Raw genomic sequence first — 17,172 nt, 5'->3', positions numbered from 1 at the left:
CAAATGATAAACATAAACCATAAAACTTATATATATATTTTAGAAAAGAAGGATACATGTGGAGTGGAAACCGTGGATATAGAAGAAGGGATTAGAAGACCGAGATGAATTTTAAGAGGAGAAGGGGAAAGAAGACCATAGCTCGCAAGCTATGTAAACCCGTAGGTTTTTACATTCCATAAAATTTTTTTGGTAAAACCCTCCTAAAACAGCCACAAAATAGTCCTTATATAGGGGAATAAAAGTTAAAAAAAAAAATTAATACATGTATTTAATGCACCTCAAAATTAACCAATAGAATACCCTTGAAAACCACAACAAGCAGGGACCGAAGGGGCAACTACCTGGGGAAGAAACCAAAGCATCAAAATTGCCCCAAAAGTGGGGGGAAATTGAAACATTAAATGTCTCATAAAGGGGAAACTGAAAAGACATCTTTTGGGAATTAATATCGACATGGGGAACACCAAAAGGCCTCTTTTGCCTACATTAATTTTGAACTTTAATTTGTAGCAATAAAGGTGCAAAACATACATGGGGAAAATTATCTGAGGATGCTATAGATCCAATCATGTTGAGACTTTTTGAAAGAACGATCCATTTATGTAAAAGATTATGTTGAGACTTTTTATCAATACTTATTTTAGTTTATATCAGAATACTTTTATATCTAAATTAGGAGGCTTTGTCCATGGAAGTTTGTAAGTTGATATTTTTTTTTGGCGAAGTTAAAACAACAACAATAACAACAACTTCAAGCCTTTATCCTACTATGTGGGGTTGGCTATATGAATCCTTTTCTCCATTGTGTCCTATTAAGATTTAAATTCTCATTTAAATCTAAATATCTAATAAGGAAACGTCATTTCTAACATTTTTTTAATCAAGTCTTTTTAGGTCTACTTCTATCTTTATTAACATAAGTAAAATCTAATATATCTTCTTTCCTAACCAGGTCTTCGAGAGGCCACCATTTTATGTGACCAAACCATCTAAGGTGGCTCTCTCTAATCTTATCTTCCACCGGAGCTACTCCAACCTTTTCACCTATATGCTCAGTTCGTATCCTGTCTCTAAGATTAAAGTCACTCATACACCTGAGCATCCTCATCTCTGCAACACTTAACTTAATATTATGCTTTTCTTTTAATGGCCAACATTCTGCACCATAAAGCATTTCATATCTCACCCAGGACTTTTCTATCACATAATAAGCTCGATGCATCCCTCCACTTCAACCACCCAACTTGAATTCTACTAATAATAGCCCCAACTATTTCACGATCACTCTGAACAATAGACCCAATATATCGAAAACGTGTACTCTTATGATTGACTTGATCACCCAAAGTCACAAACCCCCCACTAAATCTATTACTACTTAAATTATTGATGCATGACACATATGAGATTACGATTTAGCTAAGGATTTTGCATGCTTAATGATTAAGAGCAAGTTAATTAAATTTTTATGGTGATTTAAACAATTAAATAAAACACAAAGAGCGGTAAACACAAGCTTAGGCCAAGTTACTTGCAAAAAGTAAAAACCACAAAACAATCAATTACTCTTGACGTTGCATACGAGATAAGTTTCAACAAGGAATCCCTAATCTAAAAATAAGAGCAATGCTATGAAAGATCCCTCACACAATTATACTAAACACTAGGCTTTAGCGGAGGGATTAACAAGAATATTTGAGAATCAAATTAAAGCCACAAGTTGAGAAGTGACTAGGAGATATAAGAGTTGGAGGAAGAGTTTTACCCAAGAGAAGTAAGATACGAAGTTCCGGTGTAGTCATTTGGATGTTTGATATAGAATGGACAGCAATACAGACTTCCTTGCTACCCTTGACAGTACTTGGAGCAATTTCTGGATGGTGGACAACAAGTCAACTTGGTCGGGAACCTTTGAACAGCAAACTAAAACCTCCGGGCAGCACACGATGGTCTCCTGGCCAGCTGGAAAGCAGGGAGAAGTGCTGGAATTCGCTGGACAGCCACCCAACAGCGTCCAGGAAAATCTGGACAGCAAACGGAAGCTACTTTGAACAGCAATGTTGCTGGTTCTGGAGTTCTGGACAGCTGATTCTTGGTCCAGAATTCTGGACAGCAGATGTTAGAAGATCTAGGAGACTAGGGTTTGATATGGACTGCTAAGTGAAAGAGAAAATATCTCTTAGTGGGCTGGGGGATCAGTTGGGGAAGGTAGAAGGGAGAGGGATTCAAGAAAGAGGGGAGGAGGGAGCTAGGGCCGGCGGCATTGGGAAGGAGATGGGGTGTTTAAGGAGGTTTCAAATACTTTCCTAATTGAAGTCAATTAAATTAGAAGGAAGTTATTGCTCATATCCTTTTGAATATACTCCAAAATAGATTGACTCCAATTAAAGAACTTTAAAAATATAACGTAGTTACTTTAGGAAAGAATTTCAATCTGATTAGAATTGAAATTCGAATTTGAAATCTGTCCAATTTGAGAATACTACATATGGAAAGCAATTAATTAGAGACTTGAAGGTTTGGAGGCAAGGGAGGGGAAGAGCTATGGCTGGCGACTAGGTTAGGCTTAGGGTTTGGACAAGATGTGGGGACGGCGGCTAAGGGTATGGGGTTGTTGCTTAGGGAGGGCCGGTGGTTTCATGGAGAGGGTGAAGAGTTTGGCCGGCGGTGGGGGTTGAAGAAGGGTGTTGGCCGGCGGTGGGGTTTATTTTGGAGTGGATGGTCGGCGGCTATGAGGTTGGGGAGCTCTAGGCCGATGGCTAGGAGGGAAGGGGAGGGAGAAAAAAGAAAAGATAGGGAAGAAAAGAAAAGAACCACGAATCCGGACTCTTCCAAGGTTGGTGAGTGATCCGTTTCCCTCTCTAGGGTTCTCTCCAAGACTCTCAAGCTCTCCAAAAACTCACAAAGCATAAATTTTTATCTTCATATTAATTACCTCTCTGTAAGGGGAGGAGGGGGCTTTAAATAGCCAAATACATGAAGGAAATAAAATAAAGACACTCTTGCCCCTAGGGCATACATAAGACTAAGCCCTCAAGTGATGGTAAAAAGGAAAAAAAGTACAATATCAAATCAAATACATAAAATAATTCAAAAATAAATAGGTGCCATCATAACCGTAGATTGTCGGGCCCGTCTCTGGTAGACCTTCCACGGTTGGATGTCCTCATCAATTGTACTCAATGTATTCATTTTTAGATCTACTCAAACCAAAACCTTTAGACTCTTAAGGTTGACCTCTATAATTCAAGTTTACCTTCAACTCCCTCTTTAGTCTTATCAACTAGAAGAATATCGTCAACAAAAAGCATACACTAGGGAACATTCTCTTGCAAATCTCTAGTAAGAGCATCCATTATTAAAGCAAAAAGATATGTGCTTAAGGCTGATCCTTGATGTAATCCAACTGAAATTGGAAAATACTTGGTTAAACCACCTTGTGTTTGAACACAAGTAACAACTCCAACATACATATCCCTAATGACTTCAATACAAGCATTATTAACCCCTTTCTTTTTTAGAACTCTCCATAGCACTTCTCTTGGAACTTTATCATAAGCTTTCTCTAAATCAATAAATATCATATGAAGATCTTCCTTATTCTCTCTATACTTTTCCATCAAACCTCACAATAAATGTATGGCTTCCATAGTAGACCTACCCGACATGAATCCAAATTGATCTTGTGAAACATTAGCATAATGCCTCAACCTATGTTCCATATCTCTCTCCCATAGTTTTAAAGTATAACAAATTAACTTAATTCCTCTATAATTCGCACAATCTTTTGCATAACCTTTATTCTTAAAAATAAGAATAAACACACTCATTCTCCACTCATCTGACATCTTTTTAGTCTTCAAAATAATATTAAAAAGTTTAGTAAGCCAAGAAATTCCTTCATCTCCTAAGCATTTCCACGCCTCTATTGGAACATTATCAGGTCCAACAGTTTTTTCACGCTTCATTTTCTTTAAAGCCTCTCTAACTTTCGTTTTATTAATACGCCGATAAAAAAAAAATCTTTATTTTCATTTAGGGTGGTAAGGTCATTAAAGTCAATCGCATTCTCATAATATTCATTGAGAAGTTTAGAAAAATATCTCATCCACCTTTGTTGGATATCTCTGCTTAAACACAATAATATAAACATTTAGTAGATCTTTTATTACTAATAATACATTCGATATAGTAGTTGTTGACAAGAATTGGAGAGAATTAATTCAACATTTCTTTATAACATTTGTGTTGTATTTATACAATCATAGGAGAGTTTCTAATTGGAAACATACAAAATTATAGAATAATTGTAATAGTCCTTGGATTTGATTATTTAGAATAATAATCACATAATAATTATCATAGTTCATGGATTGACAAGATCTTGTGGATTAATAAGTTGGAGGGCATAAGTCTTGATGAGTGTGGGTCTCAGATGAAGAAAATTATGCAAGCATTTTACACTTCTCTCAAGCAAATGAATGTATATCATCCATTCTAAGTTTGTTTACTAATTTTTGAAAGACTGCATCTGAAAACCTTTGGTGAGAATGTCAGTAAGTTGTGCGTCTGTGGTTAGGAATGAAGTACAATTTAGATTCTTATCAAATTTTTTATTTATGAAGTGTCTTTCAACATCAATATTTTGTATGGTTATGCATGAGATTATGTGCATTATTGATGGCTTATTTGTTATCATAATATAGCCTCATAGGACCTTTTCATTCAACCTTTAAATTTTTAAGATAACTTTTACTATCGCAATTTATAGATTGCTAGTGTCATATGTCTAAATTCAATTGTTATGCTAGATCTTGCTTCTATATTTTATTTTCTACTTTTCTAATTCCAGAAGTTGCCTTTTAAGATTGTGAAATTTTTTGAATTGATCTCCTGTCAATTATAGATTCCTCAAGGTGGTAGAGACCATCCTTTTCTATGGTAAGCCCATTTGTCTTCTTCATGCCTTGTTTCTAGAAGATATAATAGGAAGGATAAAGTATAATGCTACATTTGAAAATTCGTGTTAGCTTTTGAATGTATATTAGCTTGACAAATAATTTAGGTTCATGAAAAATATTTTGGACTTTGAGGAATCAAAACGGTCTCATTTACATAACACAAACTTCACTATTTTTAAAATTTAACAATTTGTTAATGGAACTTATGGCGATGAAGTCATGAGATCCCGTCACAGCTTCTTCAGAAGTTGTAGGTCTCGTTGATGCCTTCTTTGATGAGCTCCCAGTGACTTCCTTACTTGTTTGTCATAGGGGGTTTGGGAAATTTGGGTAGGAACAGAGGAGCATATGATGAGAGAGAGAGAGGTGTTCGCTTGACAACAAAAGATGATGGGTTTATGAGTTTGTTGGTTAAATTAAATGAGGGTCATAGTGAGATCCCGTTGCAACATCATATTCACTTTTGAGGGTTTCATTAAACTTCATTAACGGGAGACTTTACTGCAGACTAAGTGAAAGTTTGAGAGTGAGCGTATGGTGAGAGAGAGATCGAGGTGTTCGGTTGACAACAAAAGCGGGTGGGTTTAGGAGTTTGTTGTTTGAATTAAATGAGGGTCATTGCGAGATCCCGTCGCAACTTCATATTCACTTTCAAGGGTTTCGTTAATCTTCATTAACGGATTGTTATATTTTTTACATTGTGAAGTTTAGGCTTTAAATATATGAATGAGATAATTATGAATGCTATTTACGAAAATCCTACGAAAATTAAAAACAATATTCTATATTCACCTCCATTAGAGCTCATTATCCTTTATTGTACAATACGCATATAGATGTGCCCATTTTTTTTTTAATCTGGATAGTGATAGGCATGCGTTTGACATGTTGGGTGTCTTTGTGTCCGAATATGCCGGGCATTGAATAGTGCTTTATAACGAAGTGTTGATGCATCTTAGCTTTTGATGTTCCATATTTCTGGTCTGAAACTGATTTGAGTGTTTTCCTCTATACTTGTTGAAGTTTATACCTGGAAGGCGCGATTTGGTGGTTCTTTGAGTGCAAAAGAGCTTTTGTTTTGAATATGATTGATGTTTCTATAATCTGCAAATTTTAGTTGTCTGATGATTGGCTTGCTAATTGATCTTTGGGGCACAGAACTCTTACATTGGCTATGATGTCCTTCTCAAACTTGCAATTGTTCAACCTAAACAGTACTTGCAGGTACTTTGTAACTCTGGTTCAGACATCGTAATGTCATTACGAAATAGTCTAATGAAAGTACCTAGCTCATATCCTTATTCAGAGCATCCATTTTTTTTTTCACATGTGGATTTCTTGTTTACTTTTTCTATTGTAGTCCAGATACCCTGAAGGCATTGCACTGGACAGTATTTTCATTCACCCTTCAATGGTTGAGATGTTAAATGCTGCTATACAGGATGCTATTGAACATGGTAACTGGTAAAAAATTTATTCCGGCATTTAAAATATAATGTTTGCCATGTTGAGTTGACTATTTGACTTAATTGATGTTTCCCTACTAGTATATGGTGGTGCAAGAGCAAGTTATGGCCATGAAAGTAAAACTAATATTATTGCCCTTGCATTACTGAGAAATGTAGGCCAAAATTGATTATTAATTCCTAGTTAGATGACATATTTGTGTTCCATACACACAGTTTGCTTAATTTATTTACATGTACTTAAGTTGGCCCATTTTTTCCCTTGATTCTTTGTAGCAATTTTAAGACTATAAAGACGATTTAAATGCTTTTAGTTATTTAATCTCTTTTTAATAAGTGTCTTTTGAGAAGAATTGTTCGGCCTATATCCAACATCCAACACTTGCAAAAGGTGTTGATGACGTCAAATCACTCCACATCATCTTAGCTCTGACAATGACCATCTGCCCTCATTGATAACCTCTATAACACTCAACATTTCCACACTCCACATGTGCTACTCTTCTCAATCGTTGCTGGTGAGTCAATCCAAATCATCGTTACTCTTTGTTCACTTCACAGCATGCCTGTTTTTGACAAACAATCAAACAACACCTCCACCCCTACTGCCCAACTGTGAGATCATCACCCTCTAACAGACTTATGGCCCTTTACCTACCAAAACCCTGCAATCATAGACCAAAAATTTGTTTATCTTCTCAATGGAACCTCACAACACCTTTACATTCCAAAAATCTTCAAGCTCCAGCTCAACATCTTATATCAACCATCAGTCACAATAGCCACTGATTTTCCCTGCTGTCAATCAACAGCAATAAGTCGCAATCACTGCTTTCCTTTGTAGAAAATTAACACTTTCCCTCTCTCTGTATGTATGTATGTAGTGTATATATACAGACACTACTGCTACTAAAAAAGTATAGATATGATAAAAAAGAGAAAAAAAAGAGTTGTCTATGGTAGATTTTGCCGTAAATTCGATAGTCACCTTGCCTCAAATTTGTAGTCAACAACACCATCACTTTGCCAAGGTATAATTAACAAATTGTTGTGCTGAGACACACGTAAGTACCTATGGGTTGTTTCAAAGCAACCGGAAAATCTCATTCAGTGTATGGCTTCTGATGTAAGTAACAATGCTCATCACGTTTATAGATCTAACACTCCTAAATTTCCGCCACCTTAAATGCTCCCACCTGTAGGAAGGAAGCGTCGGGATGATGCAACAATTTTTTTTGGATGCACTTTAAAAAAGGTACAATAAAATTAAGTTGTTGAATTAAAATGTGACAAAATGGAACTATAAGAAAAAAATTAGAACAAAATGAACATTTAAAATGTGATATATTTAGCAGAATTAAACATTGAACTAGACTTACAGGGAACTTGATAGATCACCTACGATCACAAATAGAATCTATTTGCTGCCTCTAGAACTCTCATAATACACTTTGAATTGAATTGGGCTGTGATAATGACCAAGGCAACACCTCTATTTATTGGTGGAAAAAGTCCTTACGGGGTCCACTTGTTCTACATTCTCCTATAAAACCAATCAAAATGTTAATTGGGACCTCAGTCTAATTTTAATAGCTAAACCATTTGGGCAAGAATGCGACTGTCATGTTCTACATTCTCCTATAAAACCAATCAAAATGTTTTGGTTGGCAGGATATATATTAATTTGTTTGATGTAGACTATCACAGTTATGTATTCTTAAAGTGCTTTCTCATGTTTGGCAACTTTTAAATTTTGTTCATTGAAAATCTACGCAATGATTGTTTAACGAGAGAGTAACAGGTTTGGAATTTTTGTTATATTTGCAATATGAAATGCTGAAATATTAGTTGTTTTGCAGGATTGACGCTCTTTCTCTTCTCCCAGAATGTGTTGGAAGTCAGGATGTCTTAAAGATATTGTCCCTTTGTCCATCTGTTCAGAGGGCAGTTAAGGTTGGTCTTGTTATGCTTGTAAACTGTCTTGATCATGAAATTTTTGTTGATTATTTCCATTTATGTGTTGCAGTCATCAGATGCAATAATATTGGGAGACTACTGTGTATTTAGCAGCAAATATATCAAGGTGAGATGCTAAAGCTTGCTAAGCATAAATGCACATCCTATCATCTTTTGCTTTCTCGTACTCTCAAGTGCTTCTTGCATGATTTTTGAGAACGATTTATGGTGAAAGTTTCCTTCAAATAGTATCTGGCAAGCTTATTTTGTGCACAAATTCAACTGATATACGCTGTTCCATAAAGAGATGAACCGTGGGACGCTTATAACTATCATGCAAAATTGGTACTATGGGTTTTCTGTGCTTTCGTTGCCAAAACTTCCTGCTTTAATGATCTGTTGTTTGACCTAATAACGTATACATGCAGACCATCCCACTGCTGAAGTATCAAGGCATCATGTTGTACAATTCAAATATTTTAGTCTAGAATAGATTAAGTTTCCATAAATTGACCAAAAGGAGTCGAACCAAACTACAAAAGTGCTAAATCACACTAATTTTCAAGTCTTTTTAGAAGTACATTCATTTATTACAAGATTTTCCTTATTTTTGCTTGATTTATTTTATCATATTCAGTTAGCTTCTTTTAGATGAAGTTTGGTCTGAATTTGAATTTTTTTGGATTATATTTAATTAATTGGGACCTCAAACTAATTTTAATAGCTAAACCATTTATGACTTAACCCTAATTGGCCCTTGAATTGGACCAATTGGCTCACCTAGCCCAAATTGACACATTTGAACTTCACAAGTCACTTTGACTAAGTTTGACCAAATTTGGCCAAGATAACCATTGGGATCCATTTTAATTGACCTAGTCATGGTTGATTGAGCGCAATTGACACTTCATTGAACCCAATTTCACAAATTGGTTCAATTTTCTCAATTAAAAATTTTGGGCCAAATTTATCAAATTGACTTGACCCATCTTTTCCATTTGATCTAGGTGGATCCCCATATATGGAATTGACCCAATTGTCCCCTGGTTAGGCCAAATAGCTCAATTGAACTCTTAATGTAACCATTGAGCCAATTTGAGCCAGTTATCTCAAATTGATTGAGCCAAACAACCCAATTGAGCCAATTTGACCCTAGGTGAACCCACACTTAGCCCTTTTGGCCAATTTAGCCAAATTGACCAAATTGGTTTAATTTACCCAAAGCAACACTTCCATTGAATGCCAATAGATTAACCCTATTTCAATTGATCCATTTTTGGTTTAGCCAATATTGGCAAATTGACCCATGTTGACCCAAGTGAATCCATTTGGATCAACATGAGCTAAATCTCATGTCAAGCTTAAATTAGCCAAAACAATTGAACTAAGTGGATTCCTTAAGGTCTAAGCCACCCTAATAAACCAACTTAACCCAAGCCTAGGCTATTTATCCATGAGTTGGTCATTAAGAATGGATTTTAGCCATTCCAAGGGTTAATTAAGCTAAGCCAAGCAAAGGTTTGTCCTTAACTTCTGAGGGTTTGCTTGGTTGATCGCTTGCCTCACCATGCAGGATGCTTTGATCAAGTAATTAACCATGATTTTTTTTATATGCTTATTTCTGATTAATAGTTTGCGCATCATGAATTTGATGTGCTTATTGCATAAATTTTCAATCTCATATCAGATGTATATTAGAAACCTTTGATCCTAAGAAATGCTATATCACTCACCCCCAAGGTTTGATAAGTCTAGGTTTTAACATGCTCAGTTTTAACTTGAGGGCAGGGGATTCTAAAGGGGGGGTTCAGTCCTTGGGGCATGGGACTGGCTGTTGCTCTCAGTTGCTAATATGCATATACTATTTGGCAAAAAGCCTATGGTTTCACTGCTTGATGATGATAACCTTTGATTGCTTGGGCTTTTAGATAATTACATATTTTGTTAGCAGCCTTAACTCCTAGTTTAATTTTTTTTTTAGTTATGAAGAGTTAGGCAGGTAGAATGTTGACTTTGTATTTTCTGCCTAGGATTTGTTTGATCTAGTTGAAAAAGAGGTGGATATTCTCAGTTTTGCAAGCCTTGGTGGTCACCGGCCAGATATGTCTTATGCTGATGAGGTCAAATTTGAAACTAGCTCTGGTAAAAACTCTGAGATTAAGGAGACTTTTGATGATGGAGTCAGTACAAAACATATACCTGAGAAAGGATCAAAGAAGAAAAGGGGAAAGCATACAGCTTTTGTGAAGGTAGAAAATGACTCTAATACCCAAGAAAGCCCTCATATGAAAGGTAAAAAAAATCAACGGAGAAGTAAGGATGCAAGTTCAGTAGAAGCAAAAGGCTCAAGTAAGGTGAAAGTGGCTAGCTTACATGGTCCATCTGAAGAATGGATTGCTAAAAAGATTTTGGCAGTAGCGCCAGATCTGGGAGAGTTGGGAGGTACATCATCAAAAGATTCACACCTAAATCATCTGTGCATTATCTTCTGTACTGGCTATGGACAATTATTTGTTCTTGTTATCTACTCTGATGCATTAAATGGTTTTGAATCGTAGGTCCCGATGATCCACATGCGATGCTCAGTACTTTGTCTTCCCACTTGAGGCCATCTTTACTAGATTCCCTGGAGAAGAGGAGAACAATACTGCTACAAGAACATGCTAAGCGAAGCCGGCAGTTGCTTGATAATTTGCAGAAACAACTCGATGAGGTTTCTTTCTTGCACCAAAATATCACTAAAAACAGGAGCTGCAATGTTTTATCTACACCTTTGCTAAATTTAAAATAACTTTTAATATGTATCATGCAATGACGTGTTTTGTTTGCTTGTGTATTAGGCTTTCTTGGAGTTACAATTCTATGAAAGAGCACTAGATCTCTTTGAAGATGATCCTTCTCTCTGTGTATGATCTAAAAACAGAACTGCTGCTAACTCTGAAAGTTTCATAAATGACAAGAAGACCCTTTTCACGTGCAGGCCATTTTGCACAGGCATCTGCTCAAAACGCTGGCAGCCCCCATTATTGACAAACTTCTTCAAACTTTGGTAAATAAGACTAATCTTTTATGAACTTTTTCATTAAGCATGGAATTGTAACAATTGACAGAAGTCTTACATGAAAACAGAAATAAAAGAAAATAATAAAAAATAAAATAAAAGAAAGAAAGACAGTATGCTTGTGCATCCAGTATTTCATAGAAGGGCTGCATGGAGCAGCTGCAGTTCATCCTTTAAATTGAATAAATGCTATTTAAATACAGTGAGTTTTATCATGGATTTTTTGTGGAATTAACTGGAAAATTCTATGTTTATGATAGTTGTCTCGATTTTTCCTTCATAGGCCACTTTTTAATATTGCTATTTTTTTTTTAGGTCATGGATAACAAATTAAAAAATGGAATTGAAATGGAAGAAGGTGAAAGTCTGGATGCTCTACAACTAACTTCTGCAAATCGTATTTATTTGGTCTGAAACCATCTCTCGGGCATTGATTAGTTTGGACTTTATTTTTAATGGTTTGAATTTAAGGTTACTAACTTTAATGAACTGTTTCTGTAATTAAGGCAAAGAGCTTGCCCAATTCACTATCATTGAAGGCCCAAGCTGTTGTTGAAGCATTTGAAGGGAAGGTTAGCGGTTGATAGAAATAATTCCTGCTTGTGTTTTTATTGAATGCTCATCATACAAATGCTATTTTCAACTTTTTATGCCTCATATTGTTTTCTTGGATAAGCTTTAGGAATTCCTAGATGTTTCTATTCGATTAATTTTTTGTTCTTGGTAAATTGGACAGAGAATCTTTAATGTATTTAATGGTTGGGCTTCTTAATACTTCATTCCTCCTTGACAAGCTTTCTCGGTTTGTATCTTTCAAGCACCCTTCTAGGAAAGCTAGAATCACATCATTATGCTAAAAACCCCTTTTCTTGGAGTCACATTTGTTGTATTGTAAATTCCGGTCCTTTATGACTCGTAAATTAGTAGTTTATGTATTTTCCATGAAATAAATCTAGTTAAAGGCTTACAACTTTGGTGATTCTATTCATTTTGTATATTAGATAAATTTCATGAGGCTATGTGAACCTTAGATAAATTGACAACTAATTTATATCATATTCTTTTCAAAAAAAAAAAAGAAAAAAAAGAATGAATCATGATGCAATATGATATGCATTCTCACAGGAATCGAGAATTACTTGATATCAGGTGCTTTGCAAGCTTAATAATGTTAGGGTTTTGCTTGCCTCATTGCCTCATTATAATTTGTTTGCTCTAGAAATGGATCTCCTCTTGGTGTGTTTATATCATGTTTAATCATGTTGCGTGCTGCACCATTCCTAGTAATAACGTATGAATGAGAAAAAAATTTATAACCAAAATAATTTGTATTGATTTTGTGCCTCTTAATGTTCCCTTCGTTGTAGCAATCAATAAACCCTAAACCTCAAAAACTTGCATGAGGAAGATTATACCATTTTAGATAACAATAATCTAAAGCAATTTCTGATTGTAAAAAAAAAAAAAACCATTTTAGATAACAATTCATAGGATTTATTCTCCGCCTTCTATGAAGCAGTTCTTTCTTTCCACACTTTTGAGTTGTTTCTTTTCCGAGATGGATGTATTTTTGATAAAACCCTTATGCATAATAATGGCTTGATCATTGTGAGCACCAATTTCTAACTTTGATGCCTAATGATTAGATCTATGAGAACACCAATGCATGGTCATTGTACATACCCTTTGTAAAAACAATTCTTTCTTGGCACACGCTTTCCACTTGTATCTTTCTTCATGGGTAATGCAGCTTTGTGAATGTAATTTCTATCATACTTTCAATCCTGCTGTCTTGATTAATATGAACTCAAATGTTTATCAGCGTGTGGACACATTCATGGCTACATTCAAGGCTCTAGCGGAGGAGAGGTAATTTACTTGTCATCTTATGAGCTCTTTGTGAACGTATTCTTTTGCTTTTACACCTTTTATGCTATTATTTGCAGTGGACTGCTATTGAAGAAGCTTGATAAGAAATTAGAAAAATCATTATTGCAATCTTATCGGAAGGTATGCTTATAGTCTTGACAGATAAGTTCATCTCCATCATGTTGTACTACCTTGTTAATCTGACTGTTATCAGTAAGTGACCTTCAACATTTTTCTGTTATGGTCTCAGAAATGCATCTCATGCATTTGAAACAAAGATGACTACCTACTAGAGTTAGCATTTCTCCATCCTAAAAGTCATATTTTTTGAAGTGATAATGTGTAATTGTAAGTTATCTTGGCTTGAAATCTGCTTCTTTCATCAACTGTGTTGGAAGTTACTGTGCGTTACTGAAGTCTTGGATTAGTTGTGCTAGTCTATATTTTGAGATATGCTGGTTGACGTATGCTCTTGTTTGGTATGCCTGAACTGTCGCTTACTAACAAACACGGGCTCAAAAAATTTATGTGATTCCTACAAATATACACAATAAGCTGCCTGATGAGTATTACTGGTGGGATAAGCTATTTTTTCATAGATTACTAGAAAGTCATTTATTGAGTTTACTTCAATCACAGTCAAGATTGCACAATCTGATAGTTTCATGCTCTTTGTCCGTTAGCGAGATTTTCTTACATGTCTTGTGCGTCTTTTATTTATTTATTCAATTTTAATTACTGGCTGTGGGTATCTGATACTAGATTTTTTTGATTAATTTCACTGTTTTTGTAGGGTTTAACCTCTCAGGTTTCTTCTGAAACAGATCCAGTTGTACTTCTGCCAAAGATTGTAGCTTTACTTTATTTGCAGGTCGGCAAGCTAACCATGCTATTTTATGCATCTCTCTCTCGAATTCCACAAGTTCTGTTTGAATATTATTTCTTCAATTTACTTCAATGCTTAGAGATCCTGATTATGGTGCTATCTGTAACTGTAGGTTTACAATAAGGCTTTTCAAGCACCTGGAAGGGCAATATCTGCTGCCGTTTCTAGACTTAAAGTACTCACCTACTTTTGATGCCTTTACTTAGGTTCTTTGAAAATTGTGTTTGGCTAACATTTCTTTCAAGTCTTGAATCTAAATTGACTTCGTTTTACGCATGGGGAAACTAATAAACCAACTACCTAGCGGTTTTTGCATCAAATATTGGTCTATTGTGTAATGTAGGATCCGTGGACTGAGAATTCTTGAATGTTTTTGAAGAGGAAATGATCAGCCCAATCAATCTATCTAGATGTTGTTTGAGAATTTTAGCTACACCAAAATTAACACAACATTGCTCGAAACCTAAGGAAAAAAAAACCCTAATAGACCAACCACAAAGATGATTTATGTTTTTGAATCACATTCAAGTTTTTTATCAATATGATCTATTCAATCTACAACTTATGTAGATTTGCTCCCAACTTTCTTTCACAACCACATAGACACCCAGCTTATCAAGCTGTTACGACAACTAAGGTTTTCCTTGCTGGTGGTATGGACAGCTAAACCTTGGAAAGGTTTGTTGGTGGCCTTTGAAACTACAGGTAGGACCCCACAGTATTGGCAGCCCTCTCTCATGCATGCCATCATGCGGAGGGTGATGCGCCATCTGGCTTTGAGTTTCGCTATTCAACATCCTTTGTTCTCTTCCATATATGGTGAGAAGCCTTGAAGAGTACTGACATACCTTGACTAAACCTCCAGAATTGCTGGTTCGTTAATCACTGCTATTGAGAAAGAGGGTATTTGGATGATAAAATAAGGTAGCAAGTACACACAGTGGTTGACTAGCATCAATTGAGGGAATCGTTGCAGGAATTTGCAACAATGGGTCAAAGTGAATGCTGGAAACAAAACATAAGGTCTTGGATTGAAAGTTTATGAGAATAATGCAAGCATAGTGCAGTTTGAATGGAATGAGAATGTTTAAATGAATGTACTGCAAAATGATAAGTGATAAATTAAATAATTATTATATCAACGGAATAATTGGCGTGATCTCTATCAAAGATAAAGTAATTAAAACTAAACTTAGGTGTTTGGATATGCGAAATCAAGGTTAGAAAATGCTTCTATTTGGCAACTAGATAAATTAGTGTCAATGGATTGGGAGGAAGGAATGAACATAAGATTACATGGATAGAAGTTGTTCAAAATGATTAACTAAGAATAGGTTAATAGCTCTAAAAATACTCAATAGAAACAAATGAAAAATTAGAATTTATGAAGCATATCCAAAATAGTTGGTTTAAGGTTAATTATGATTATGAGCTCGATTTGAATAAAGTTTGATGGACCTAAATGCAATTTACCATATATTTAAATCAATTGTATATTCTTTAGGCTCCTTTAGCTTTAGCATTGTGTTGGGCTTTCTTCCTGTTGAAATATATATGATGGATTAAATGAATGATGCAATTCATGCACACAATTGCTACATGGAGTTTGTTGGATGACCAAAAGATGTCTGCCAACTTGCGATACAGTTGTATGATAAATGCAACATAACTATAGACAAAAATTGTTGCAATGATTTATTCGTCCGCTAACGGTTGTCAATTCTTTTAAATTTTACATTGCATATCAAGTCAAAGAGTGCAGGTAGCATATGAGTAACTCATTAAAGCAGGTATACGCAACATGATTCCTTCTGGATTTATTTAACTGTGCAATCATTGCTTATGCCTACCCAACAAAAACATCACACAAATTCAGTCGCTATAAACACCATGCGATCTTGCTTGAATATATAAATGATAAAGAGGAATTCAGCATGATGATGCAGACAAAGGGGGGTCAACTCATGTCCAAAATAAATCAATTTTAGCCTCCCTCGAGTTTACAAGCTCAATCAAATTTGAGCTGAAATTTTAGCTCATTTATGAGCTAGTCTTTAGTTCACTTATTGAACTAAGGGTTAGCTCATTATTAGCTAACATTTTAGTTCATAGTTATCTTTAATTAAATGTAATTTTTATTGTTTTTATGTTTTTAATTATGTTTGTCTCTTGAAATTCCAAACCAGCTTTTGGAATTCCATGAAAATGTGTTTACCTGTGCCATGGCTCCTTGGCTTCCATGGGTTGGCTTTTCCCGTGCCTTTGCCCCTTGGATTTCCGGCTAGCTGCTAGTTTTCCGAGCCTGGGGTTTTTCCCGTGGCTTTGGCGCCTTGGTTCTGTGCCGCCTCCTTGGCTCTCGTGGTTGCTCCTTCGGTTTCTGGGCTTGGGCTGTTTTTCCGTAAAAATGTTTGTCTTTTGGTATTCCCCTTTCATACCTATAAATATGAGGGGTTTGTTATGTTTTAAAATAGTGAATGATATGTGATTTTTTGGAAATGTAAACCTGCGGGTTTCATGGAAAAGCTTGCGAGCTTTGTCCACCTTCTTCTTCTCAGCCCCTCCGGAAATCTTGCGAGCTCTTTCCACCCTTCTTCTCGGGCTTCTAACCTCTTTCGTCTCTCCGCAAGTTTACACCCCACCTGTATCCTTCTTCTCTAAGTGAAGCAAGTTTAGAGTGTCTTTGATTTCGATTTGAGTTTGAAAGTCGTTTAATTTCAATTTGTTGTTGTAATTTTGTTTTTTAATTTCTAAGTCGGTCTTAGATTTGAAATGTCAGAGTTTGTTCTTCCGCTTGTCGTCGTATTCGTCTATTTCGTCGTGGTCCGCGTCGTTTGCCGACGGAGGTCCTCGGGTGCCCCATCCCCCGGATTTCTGCCCGCATCATTTGGTATCAGAGCAACTTGTTTGAGTCAGTTTTGTTTGAGTCAAGTTTGTAAGAGTCAATGGTTGTAAGTTTTTCTATATAAAGTT

The 17,172-nt window shown here is 35.6% G+C and overlaps 1 protein-coding gene across 3 annotated transcripts in view; it reads left to right on the top strand.

Moving 5' to 3' along the window:
- LOC110105950 (E3 UFM1-protein ligase 1 homolog) overlaps window positions 1–17,172 on the top strand; it is a 55,556-nt gene that overhangs the window by 5,543 nt on the left and 32,841 nt on the right. For all 3 annotated transcript variants that reach the window (XM_020835651.2, XM_020835650.2, XM_028696505.1), the window contains exons 5-18: window positions 6,123–6,188; window positions 6,325–6,428; window positions 8,290–8,383; window positions 8,457–8,513; window positions 10,417–10,828; window positions 10,945–11,099; window positions 11,227–11,292; window positions 11,367–11,435; window positions 11,763–11,855; window positions 11,954–12,019; window positions 13,270–13,316; window positions 13,394–13,457; window positions 14,110–14,187; window positions 14,315–14,377. In XM_020835651.2, coding sequence (XP_020691310.1) covers window positions 6,123–6,188; window positions 6,325–6,428; window positions 8,290–8,383; window positions 8,457–8,513; window positions 10,417–10,828; window positions 10,945–11,099; window positions 11,227–11,292; window positions 11,367–11,435; window positions 11,763–11,855; window positions 11,954–12,019; window positions 13,270–13,316; window positions 13,394–13,457; window positions 14,110–14,187; window positions 14,315–14,377 — 1,434 coding nt within the window. The remainder of the gene's footprint in view (window positions 1–6,122; window positions 6,189–6,324; window positions 6,429–8,289; window positions 8,384–8,456; window positions 8,514–10,416; window positions 10,829–10,944; window positions 11,100–11,226; window positions 11,293–11,366; window positions 11,436–11,762; window positions 11,856–11,953; window positions 12,020–13,269; window positions 13,317–13,393; window positions 13,458–14,109; window positions 14,188–14,314; window positions 14,378–17,172) is intronic.

This window comes from Dendrobium catenatum, unplaced genomic scaffold, assembly GCF_001605985.2.
Source record: "Dendrobium catenatum unplaced genomic scaffold, ASM160598v2 fragScaff_scaffold_754, whole genome shotgun sequence".
Taxonomy (NCBI): domain Eukaryota; kingdom Viridiplantae; phylum Streptophyta; class Magnoliopsida; order Asparagales; family Orchidaceae; genus Dendrobium; species Dendrobium catenatum.
This window is presented reverse-complemented; position numbering and strand designations above follow the sequence as displayed.